General features: G+C 40.4%; 2 protein-coding genes across 2 annotated transcripts; one reads left to right on the plus strand and one right to left on the minus strand.

Annotated features, from left to right (window-relative positions):
* The first annotated feature begins 1,753 nt into the window (after positions 1 to 1,753).
* mrps35 (mitochondrial ribosomal protein S35) lies at positions 1,754 to 8,082 on the plus strand. The gene is made up of 8 exons (XM_026312256.1): positions 1,754 to 1,904; positions 2,249 to 2,301; positions 2,515 to 2,682; positions 3,454 to 3,514; positions 3,659 to 3,798; positions 5,533 to 5,642; positions 5,751 to 5,820; positions 7,622 to 8,082. The coding sequence occupies exons 1-8, from the start codon at positions 1,772 to 1,774 to the stop codon at positions 7,889 to 7,891; spliced, it is 1,005 nt and encodes a 334-aa protein (XP_026168041.1). The 5' UTR covers positions 1,754 to 1,771; the 3' UTR covers positions 7,892 to 8,082.
* A 46-nt stretch (positions 8,083 to 8,128) lies between these two features.
* Positions 8,129 to 10,512, minus strand: mansc4 (MANSC domain containing 4). The gene is made up of 3 exons (XM_026312255.2): positions 10,206 to 10,512; positions 9,976 to 10,110; positions 8,129 to 9,708 (listed from the first exon to the last, which is right to left on the minus strand). Exons 1-3 carry the CDS (start codon positions 10,423 to 10,425, stop codon positions 8,861 to 8,863), a joined length of 1,203 nt encoding a protein of 400 aa, XP_026168040.1. The 5' UTR covers positions 10,426 to 10,512; the 3' UTR covers positions 8,129 to 8,860.
* Between the last annotated feature and the right edge of the window lie 1,039 nt (positions 10,513 to 11,551).

Raw genomic sequence — 11,551 nt, forward strand, 5'->3', positions numbered from 1 at the left:
AAATGTTATGTCAATATGTGCATCAATTAATGCTACACGCTGCTCTTCGTGGCTGGGACCTTAAAGAATGAACATCATATTATCAAATCTTACCTTTAACTGCAAAAACACACTTCTAGATGTAGTAATCGGCGTCAAATAATATGGTGAATTCTGAAAAACCAGGCAACAAGTTAGTTTTTCTTTTTATGAAAAAAAAAGGATCCAGTTGTAAATGAACGTAATTATAAGTTAGACATGGTCCCAACGCTAAAACACACAGGTAACACTGTAAATACGGTGAAAGCCCGTCTCCAATCGGCTGCTGCCCACAGCACTTGCCCCTTTCAAGAGCATCTTGTGCCTGCTCAAATGACGTGTTCATGGGACAAGGGAAATTTGTAATCACACGATGAGCAAAGGTTTTTCCTATAGCCTACCTTAATCTATTACTAACCAAAGAGCCGAGATGCACGATTTGGTAGCAGATAATTGACGAAGTGAATTGTTTTACACTTACATTTTGTTTTACAGGCCTATAATAGGATGATAATTTGTGATAGTGTGTTGGTGAAGTTAGCAGTTATTTTAGTCATTAATCAATCTAGTATGTTTTAAATGGGGGAGAAGTGTACTGGTTCCCATCTTTAAGAACAAGGAAGACATGCAGATGAGGTTAGACAGGAATCTCCGTGGACCATGATGTTTGCAGATGACATTTTCATCTGTAGTGAGAGCAGGGAGCAGGTGGAGGAAAATCTAGAGAGGTGGAGGTTTGCTCTGGAAAGGAGAGGAATGAAGGTTAGCCGCAGTAAAACAGAGTACATGTGTGTAAATGAGAGGTACTCAAGTAGAACAGTGAGGTTACAGGGAGTAGAGGTGAAGAAGGTGGAGTACATCAGAGGGACAGCTGATGTTAGATGTTTTGGAGAAAAAGCCAGGGAAGCCAGATTGAGATGGTTTGGACATGTTCAGAGGAGGGACAGTGAATACATTGGTAAAAGGATGCTGAGGTTAGAGCTGCCAGGAAGGAGGCCTAGAGGAAGACCAAAGAGGAGGTTCTTGGATGTAGTGAAGGAGGACATGAGGATAGTTGGTGTGGGTGACACCAACTATCCCAACTATTAACATTTTAATATTTTCATGACAGTTCTCATTTAATCTTGTCTAATATTGACAGCTATCATTTAAATAATGTTGTGTTTATTCATATTACCACACAGTCCAGCGATAACCTGCTGGGAAACCGGATTTTTGGAGCTCCTGTGAACGCAGCACAATATTCGAAAAGCAGCAGCTGGCTTGGGAGGGAGGGGAGGAGGGAGGTGTCAGCAGCTGGATACAAATAATGCACTAGTTTAAACACAAATTATTTGTTATTTCCTTCTCACGAACATGTTTTTTTCTCTGGCTCTTTATTAAAGCAGGCCAATTAGGCCCCTAGCTCGGCCTGAATGACGTGACATCATAAATCATCAGGTGCATGTCTGGACTAACCAGTGTGGTTAGTTGAAATAATTTGTTTACAGGAAATTAATTGGCAACAAATGTAATAATTAAAACATAAACTAAATATGTAATACAAAATAAAATAGGTCAGGTGTTAAAAACTAGATTTTGATGCAAAACCAGTGGTGCCAGCAAATTTTCGATTGATCTCATTATGCTTTGCCCTGTGTCTGCACCTGTGTTCACCTGTAGAGGGCACTACACACTCACTCCGCTCTAAACTAAACGGGTCTCAAACGCACATCGTTTGAACTTCGCTGGCTTCCGTAGTCAGTAGAACAACATGGCTTCACATACGAGCAAGGCATTTCTGTGCCTAGGTCAAATAAATGTTCTTGGCTACGGATTTCAGAAATCAGTGAACAGAGTCACATACGCAACGGCGTTGTCTGTCAATTCTTCTTTGAGAAATAACGGTGAGTTTCGCTGTCGCTATAAAATAGTTGACATTTATTCAGAGCCATAGCAACATGCTAAGCTAACTAACTAACGTTACTTAAGTAAGATGCTGTCATGATGTTTTAAAGACAAGAAGCATTATGGATATCAGACAATATTTTGAAAAATGAAGAACCCAATACAAATAAGATATGTAGCCAGTGTTGTGAGTTAAAAGTTCGATTAGTTAAAAGTTCGTTTAGTTAGTTAGTACCTGATTGTTTTTTCTGCTAACTGGTTTTTATGCTGTTAAGATGTCAAAGCAGTGAAAAATCAGTGTGTTTGTGAAAAACACCTGTCTAAGCTGAAATATCAATTTTAGGTCTTCCTGAAGGAAACAGCAGAGGATCCCGTGGCAGAAAAACCAGGAGAGATGTAAGTGTGCAGCTTTTAAATCGGAATGTGACAAGAAATGCATATTTCAAGAGACATGATGTTCAATAAGGAATCATGGGATGCTTTTTATGGAATAGACTCCTAATGATTATTTTTTTTTAAATTTATGAAAGTAGTCATACCTCTCCAATTACACGTCATTGAATTTCTCACAGTTAAAGTTTCTGTTGTCGTCTCCATTTGGGGAATCAGGTAGGGGCACCCAGGACAGAAAAAATGCCATTGGATCAGGACTGGACTGCAGTTTACCCAGCTGCAACACCCTTCAGAGCGAATGCAGTCCCCCTTCCTGTGAGGATGGGCTACCCTGTCAAGAGAGGCGTCCCTGCAGAGAAGAAGGGTAACTTGGAGCTGATAAAGGTCAGGCTTCATTACATACAGAAATGACTAAAGAATAAACAAGACAACAGGTAATTACATCATATAAAGGACTACAGATTCAATTAAGTTGCAGGACTGTTTTCACACAGTTCAAAAAAAGAACTTCCAGAGAGTAAGTTTGTCCACACACAGTGGACTCTAGATGGGAAGTGTCTGTCTTAACAGTATATTTACCTGCTAGTATTCATCACAACTAGCAGAGTTAATTGTAGCAGGCTGGCTCTTCTGCAGCACTGACAGAGCTCTTTTGCTCTGCTGCATGTCTCTGATGGCTCTGTCACTGTGCCCGGATTACTGAGCTTGCTCTGTCCAGACACCAGCTGCTCCATCTGGACTCAAGCCACTTGCAGATCCGCTACTTTCACCCCTCACAGCTGGAACTCTGCCGTGCAGCTGAGCTATATTCTCTCCCTCTGCCATGAACAGCTAAACAGTTGTGTATCCCTGAGTCCTTTATGGTTCATTTGTAAATCTTTCATGAATTTTTAATTAAAATTCATTAATGATGTGCTTGTATCGATAATCCAATGATGTGAACCTTGGGACATTCATTTTGAGGTATAGAATGTATATAAATGTGTTGTGTAATTACATATATAATATTCTTATCTCAAAGGATGAAGACGATAGGTTTTTGGCACCTGAATTCTAAATTTTGAAAATTTACTATAAATATTAAAATGCTGCATATTTGTATGTATTTTTTCTACATCAGCAGTTGTAAACTTAAACCTTAGTCATCTCTTTCAGATACCAAACTTTTTGCATTTGACTCCAGCAGCCATCAAGAAACACTGTAAAGCTCTGAAACGTAAGTTCTTCATTAAACTGTAAATGGAAAAGATGCTTAGTTTTTGTGTCATTTAGCAGCATTTTAATATCAGTGTATTAGTTTATTTGAAACAAATATATAGGCTTATGAGATTTATGAAATATTGTCTCCACGTGCCATCAGCATTCTGTACGGAGTGGCCCGCTGCCCTGGAGACTGATGCCAAATGTGATGAGCACTTCCCCATCAAAGTAGAAAGCAGAGACTACGTGTCTGCTGGCCTGTCTCTGCGAAACCCTCTCGCTCGTATTGTTCATCTAACAGTGAGTTTTCCTACTCCTTCTTTAATTACAGTTGCCATAAAAAGGGATCTCGGTTTTAAGTGTTTTTTGTTTATGTTTTGTGGACTTATAGAAAATCACATAAAGAACATCTTAACATGTGAAATGAGATAAGAGAATACAGGGATCACCAGATTTCTCCATCACTCATATCTAAACATTCATTGTGCAGTGTCTTCAAAGTATTAGAAACTGTCATTGGGTCTACACATATAGTGAGGGTTTCACGTTATTCCTGTCATTGAGTTTGAAAACACATTTCCAAAAACACAGAAATTTTTGGAAATGTGTTTATAATGGTTTTATTTTTTCAAAAAAGTAACAGTTTGTCATTGACATATTTGTTGATGTTTTCATATTCCTCTTAATCCTCCCCGTACTGTTAATCCACAGATATGCTATCCTCCCCCCAGTGCAGAGTATACATGTGCAGTAAAGGCAAAAAACTAAAGCAGCTCATAAAGAAAATATGTGCTTTAGGTCCTTTTGAAGAGATTTGAAAAATTTATTAAAGACAGCAGAAAACTGGTCAGTGAAAAAAGAACAATATAAAAGCCTTAGTCAATTAAATTCAGGGTCCCCACATAGATCATAAACAAAAAAAGGTCATTTTCTCAATGTAACTTTATGTTCTAGTTGTACCAAACATGATTTTTTGGTAAAGGTGGTGTTTTCCAGCAGCACAGAATGATTATAAAAGGCATGACCAAGAGAAGTATTTGTCATTTGAACTACATTTGGTGGCTGAAGTCTTTCATTTGGCTGAACTACACAAAGATTGCCATGCTTATTGAGTTTTATATTGTTTTGTACAGCTTATATTGATTTCTACATGTGAACAATGATACGATTCTGCTCTGCAAAAACTTTGTCACTTTGACCAGTAATCACTAGCCATTTGCTCCACTGACACTTTGCCTTAGATTATATCAGCAAGGTAGGAATTAGACATTAATCCCAGTGGATTAGGAAAGAAGACAGATTGGAAAGCAAATCTCACACAGTCAGTCCATTACCCATTTCACCTCCTGTTGTCAGCATATAAAATTTAGATCTTTATGGCAGAGAGATGGACAGAAGCTGCATTTAGTAAAAGGCAGATGACAGGCTACTTTGCTAAATTGCATCTAAAGGAGAGACAAAAATGAAACTCCGTGGAGAGTCTCACCATAGAAGATGTGGAAGTGGAATTGCCTCTGTAAAGTACTGTAGAAAGGGTCTAAATACTTATTGAAATGACATACTTCTGTTTTTGATTGTAATAATAAATAAAAAAAAAAAAAAACTCATTCAGAATTATTCAGTGTAAACTGGTGGGCAAAATGGCAGCCTTCTCCATTTAGAGTCAAATCTTCCAGAGGGGAGTGCAAAAAGTCGTGGGGTCCCAATACTTTTTAAAGCCATTGTTAAGTCATAGCCATGAAAAATTGTGTAACCACAGAATAATCTGTTTCCCTTCTGTAATTTCCACAAGGGGCTTAGAGGTTATTGTTGGGCACAGTATAAAGGTTATGATTTCATCTGTAAAAAGTATAGTATTTTAATCAACATGGTCGAAGTACTGTATAGGCTAAAAAACACTATTTTAGTGCGTATTTTAAATACTGGCAAGACCTTTCAGACTGAAATCACTTCTCTCCTAATCTGCAAAAGGTCATTGAAAGATTATTGCTTAAAAACCTTCAGATTTCTACTCTTTGGTCCCACTGCCCTCAGGTAAAGTTGTCCTCTTTGAATCTGGATGACCATGCACGCAAGAAAATACTCAAACTTGTTGGGGAGAGATACAACAAAGATACTGATATCCTCACCATCACAACTGACAGGTAAACACTGTTCCTTAAGGTCCACTTCACTTAATAGTAAAGTGAAGAATAAGCAACACCTGCCCTTAAATCTCATCTTGTTTGTCTTTTCCTGTCTGCCTCTACCAGCTGCCCACTGAGACAGCAAAATTACGACTATGCCATGTACCTGCTAACTATCCTTTACCACGAGTCCTGGGTGAGTTGAAAATACTTTGGTTTCTCTTCACTCACGTATGTCTTAATGGTAAATACATCTCTCAGTGATGGCATAGGGATAAATATCCCCCTTCCAACACATACAACTAGTAAGAAATATTTGTGATTAACAAAATGCCGAATACCTTTCAAAAGATTGTTTTTACACCTAAACAACTCTGCTAGGGCTTAGCTGAAGCACAGGCCCCTTTTCTCTGTTCACTCTTACTGTAAGTAGTGTAAGTCACTTAGTTATACCTAATCTTACAGCATAAGCCCCATCAAAGAGATGAGGGGAAATTATGTTTTCTTTATATGATTGGTGTTACCGCATTACAGGAAAAATATTCTACATAAAGCTGCAAAAACAAAGATTTTATTCTATCATCAAAGATGTAGATGACATATACACTTTGGGACAGTATCTTTCTTACCAGAGGAATTCCTGCCAGTCTTGCTCTATGATCTGAGAGACTAAGCCCATTAAGGAGGTATCAGACTTGAATAGGCAGAAGGATGGCAAACAGCAGCATTGTCCAGCTGACATTTCCTCACAGATGAGGGAAAAACAGACTCCCCTATCAGGTGTTGACCCTGATACTCATTCACATTAAGCCAACCATGCCTGCATTAGAGTAGTCTGCCACATATTCATTAGCCCAGGTGCTGTTCATATGACTTTGCAGTCAGCCACATACAAGAAAATCACTCTCCCTATTGTGCATCTGCTGCCTTTAATAGCTTTTCCCGTCATGGGTTTGGCACATAAAAAAAATGTCATTCTGCTGGGAAAGGTGTCCGAGCCAGGAAGCAAAACACTGTCCACTGCCTTTTTGGACAAACAGTGGAAGGTACAGTGCTTGTCCAGCAGGCTTCTGGAAGCTGTGAGCGCAGTGTAGCGTTCAAGTTGCAACACTAGCTGACAAAGAGGCCAATTGTTAGCAGACATTGAGGTGATTTTATCTTCCCACTCAGGGACACAGACCTTTCTCGCTAATTCCAGTGTGTGCTTATCCAGGCCAGTGTTGGGGCTGACTGCTCAAAGCTGCTTCCAGCATGGGGAGACATGTACCCCTAAAAGTGCTCCCTAATATTAAAAGTACACATACATATACACATATAAGTCACTTTGCTGTATAAGTTACAGGACAAGCCAGAGGAGTTTAAAAAAGTGCAACCTATAGTCCGGTAAATACGGTATACTCACTTTAATAGGTCTTGATTATATCAAGGGAAGCTACTGATCTGTTTTAAAAGCTCTTCTCACTCATGAGGCCCTGGACTTGATCCAGATAGGATGTTATGCGGATCAGATATGTATAGTGGTAATGATGGTCATTAACCTCAGACACCTGCAGAGCAGCAGAGATGAGGCTTTGTCATTGCCCTGCTTTAAGCTGCTGCACAATGGAGCATATTGTTCTTCAGGGAATGGGATGACAGCCAGACAGGCAGCGGACAGAGAACTACATATGGAGAAATCGCTGTAAGAGGAGCATCAAATAAGGGTTAGGGGTGACCACGAATCACCATATTTTCCATCTGTTGTCGAAACTGAGTTCCAAACCAAGAGGCATAGCCACGACCTTAAAAGATTAATGTAAACATAGCCCTTGATGTCCTTAGTTGCTACCCTGGGAAAAAAGAAACCTCTCCTGCAGTTACCACTTGGTGCAATATAACTGCTGTACAATATGTAAGCAAATGTGCAGTGCAACTCTAATGCTGAAGACAGCCTAGTTTTCAATCAGGTCTGGTACATTTTCCATTTGAAAGTAAAATCTGTTTTTCTCATTCTTCAGAAAACAGAAGCCTGGGAGGCTGAGAAGACTGTGGCAGACATGGAGGAGTATAGCTGGGAGAACAGCCCATCCCAAAAGAATATCCTGGATATGCTATTGCGCATGACAGTGGTCGGGGAAGGAGAAGGCAAGGAAGTGCAAGAGCAGCTGCTGGGAAGAAGAGAGGTGCAGGAATATAAGGACTCGGTCACGAGGCTCAAGAATGAAGGGGAGAGTGAGAGCACCATACTGCAGTACAAAGAGGCTGTCAAGAAAGTACTCAACCTGTAATACAGCTGATTACATATATTTACATGACCAAGATGACCAAGAGCAGAAAGGACCTGTGGTGAGGTCCACACAAGCATTTAATACATTTTGGATCCATCTACATACCAGTAACTCAAGAGATTACTGAAGATCATCATTACTCATCTAATACACATCAGAATATCACAACATCATGGGTAACAACTAATGTATTTATTTTCTAAAAAATTCATTGTCATGTCAGATGTATAAGGCTGTCTTTAATAAAAAAAAAAATAATAAAAATGCTGTTGTTGGAAGTTATTTGAAGTTTGTGTACATGACAAAATCTGTTATATAATCAAAGCTCTTTTCAGCTTCCAGCACAACTTAAGCTCCCATTGCACTCTCATCACTACCAGGTCAAGGACCAGCAGGCTTGCTGAAAGGGTGCTTTCTGCAGCATACTGTTGCAAAGTTTTTCACCCTTCTTAAAAAGTTTTGATTCATGGTCTTCAGTTTTAGGTCAGGTGAAATCCAGTACACAGAGAAGATGTGCTGGCCTGCAACAGGGTAAAACGCTGCAGGCGACAAAGCAAAAAGGCCATCTTCAGCCCGACAAAGGACAAGTTGATGAGTCAACCTTAGAATTGTAGGTTTTTTGCTTGGATGCACCCAAGTCACACTTAAAACCAGTGTAGGTAACAGGCAAATGTCCTTGAGGTTTGGCATTAACATCAGTTTAAACTGACTGAAGCACATCTAACTGGAGGTTAGTCATAAGGACATCATAATGACTTTTTGAGACGGATTGCTGTGGTCACTACCTTGGCTGAATTTGGGATTTTTTGCCAGAAGCCTCTAGTCAAATAAGTAAATATGTGAAAACATTTTACAGAAATATTACAGTGAAATTTCTAATTTAACTTAAATGTCTTTTTATCCTAGATTCTTACATTAAACACACTGCTGTTCAACAAGTACCAGTTTGAGGCCTTTTAGGCTCCTCTTTCAGGAACTGTCTCTAACCAGCACATACTTTATCAGACGCATGGAGCCTCCTTTCCCTCTCCACGATGTCCGATAGCGTCCCACCCTTTTCTTCTGACCCCTCCAACTCAAGACCAGCAGAATTGAGCAACAGCAGCTCAGCAGCACTGTGATACAGATGGACACTGCAATCAGTAATGTATGTGCGGTTACATGCCACTCAGGCTCCAGCCCCCCTGAGATGTCCTCTCCACCGCCTGCTGTGTGGTTCCTCCCCAGGCTGCCTTTAGTATCATTGTGGTGTTGATTGCTGCTCTCTGTGTTGCCAATAAAGGCTGTGGAATTTGGAAGGTCGGTGGCTAACTTAGAAAAGGCGGTGGTGTGAAGATAGGTAGAGGTGGATGTGACGGGCTGTGTAGTTGTGGAAGAAAAGGTAGGAGTCATATGGGCATTGTAATGGCCAGGGGTGGTGGAGGCTGTGGTGGATGCAGTCGCTGTTGCAATGCTGGCTGTGGGAGAAGTGGAGGAGGGGGTTGTGGTTATTGTTCGTCCATGGTTCCCAAGGACTGTTGGTGGAGCAGTTAAAGTAGAAGACAACACCGCAGTAGTTTTGGAAAATGCTGCAGGCTGACTGGTGCTCTGTGTTGTGGTGACGGTGGTGGTGGTGGTGAACACTCTGCTTACTATGATGGGGGGTTTTACTTTGGGTGCTGAAGTCAGAGGCAGGGTAGCGGGTGGAGGTGGATGAATGAACTGGCGCTTGTCAGAGGGCAGAGGCTCTGAGACATTGACTCGACTGTAGTGGTGGGGTAACACTCGCACATTGGATGTGAAGTATTTTCCAAACACTAACAGGTCAGGATCCACACCTGGGACATCATAACATCATCAGTGGGTAAATACATTATGTATGTTTTTTAAATTCAAAATAAACAGTATTTTCTTCCAATTTAATACAAATATAATCAGTAGTAGTAGTACAAAATATTCAGATTCTTAAGTGCATGTAGCAATACTACACTGAAGAAATACTGTTACACGTAAAAGACGTAGCCACAATCTTAGACAAGTATTAGTAAGTACTTAGAGTAGGTTACTAGAAGAAAAGTACTTATAAATGTACTTTCAGTACTTACCCTTTGTGATATTGTACAGAACAACGTTGCCTCTGTGAGTTAGAATACAGCTCTCCAGTGTTGGGCAGTGCAGGTGGAAGCAGTTCACGTTTTCTTGAGCGGTATCATAGTGAAATATGGCCAGATTACAGGAAACTGTGAGGAAAGAAGAAAGATCAGGACAAAGGAACAAAAATAAGAGAATAACAAGACATCGTTCAGTATTTGTGTGGACCAGAAACAGCACTCACAGTTTCTCGTAAGGCAACAGGTCCGGCTGCATTGCAGCGCAGTCTCCTCCTGATAATACTTCAGAATCTGCGCTCCTCTCCTCTGAGACTCCTCGATGTCGATAAAAATACCTGGAAAGCGTCGAATCCAGCAGTTTTTATAATAGGAGGTCGGTGAGCACTTGGACTCAGCGTGGCACACCAGACTCAAAGCCGTGAGCAAACCCCATGCGGTATTCATTGCGGGCAATATAATTCAGACCATGTTAAATTACAATCCAGACAAAGCATCAACATATCTGGGAAGCGGAACACCTGGGGATCATGTCATGCAGTGGAGCCAGTGGTCTGGTTTTACTGGTGCCAGTCCCTCACCAGGTGTGTCACTGCCACGCACCTGGAGGAGGTGGAGACCGAGACGTGGTGCGTACTGATCCATGGTGTGCACTGATGTGCGACAGACTGCATTTCAGGCAAGTGGCACCAACTGCTCGAACTAATTATGAAATTTTGCCTTAAAAACAACCATCTACGCAGCCAGAATACAGATGAGATTAATATTATTTATGATGATATAAAGTTAAAATTGCTCAGAGTTCTCTCTCTGGAAAAACAGATTGTTTTGTAATAGGTCATACATCTGAGTGGATTGTAACTGTAGCAATCTGTCTGAATTCTTATAAATGGGATTATCAGAATAAACCTTGTGCTGCTTGGATTTGCTACACCTGTTAGGCTGTTCTTTTCCCCTTTGTGAGCTTGTCTCTCCATCACAATGCTGCCTTCTCGGTTTACAGCTGGGAGTTGAAAGAAACTATTTGGATGAAGAGTTCACCGACTCTGGGAAAACATTTCTGCAGAAACAGAAATGAAGCGTAATGAGAAAACACCATATACAGTTTAATCAGCATTTCATCACACACACAAAAACTACTTATGTCATACCCACCTCGTCTATGTTGCCCAGTTTACTAAGTCATGCCTGTAAAGATATGAGTAGCTTTACAGACCGGATGAACATGGCATGTTGATGTGGGTGCAGTTACAGCCAGAACATCAGGCCGTTTAATCACTTTATTAAAGTGCCATGTTGATGTGGCTAAGAAAAGTGCAACGATATCCCCACACCACCAGATGGCAGTGCTTCCTTCCATTAAACACAGTTTCAAATAGGTAAGATATTTTTGCAGTGCAATCAATAATGTAGTTCTGTACCAACATTAACACAAAGTTTAGTTGGCTTTTTGTTATTTTTAGTTGCATCATTGTCAGTCAGACAAAACAAGAGGTCTGAAGATGTCACAGTCAGTGGTGGGGACTTGCACTGGATATTTTTCAGTTTTAATATTATGTAGTCATTTTTTTCT

Source organism: Mastacembelus armatus, chromosome 6 (genome assembly GCF_900324485.2).
Source record: "Mastacembelus armatus chromosome 6, fMasArm1.2, whole genome shotgun sequence".
NCBI lineage: Eukaryota > Metazoa > Chordata > Actinopteri > Synbranchiformes > Mastacembelidae > Mastacembelus > Mastacembelus armatus.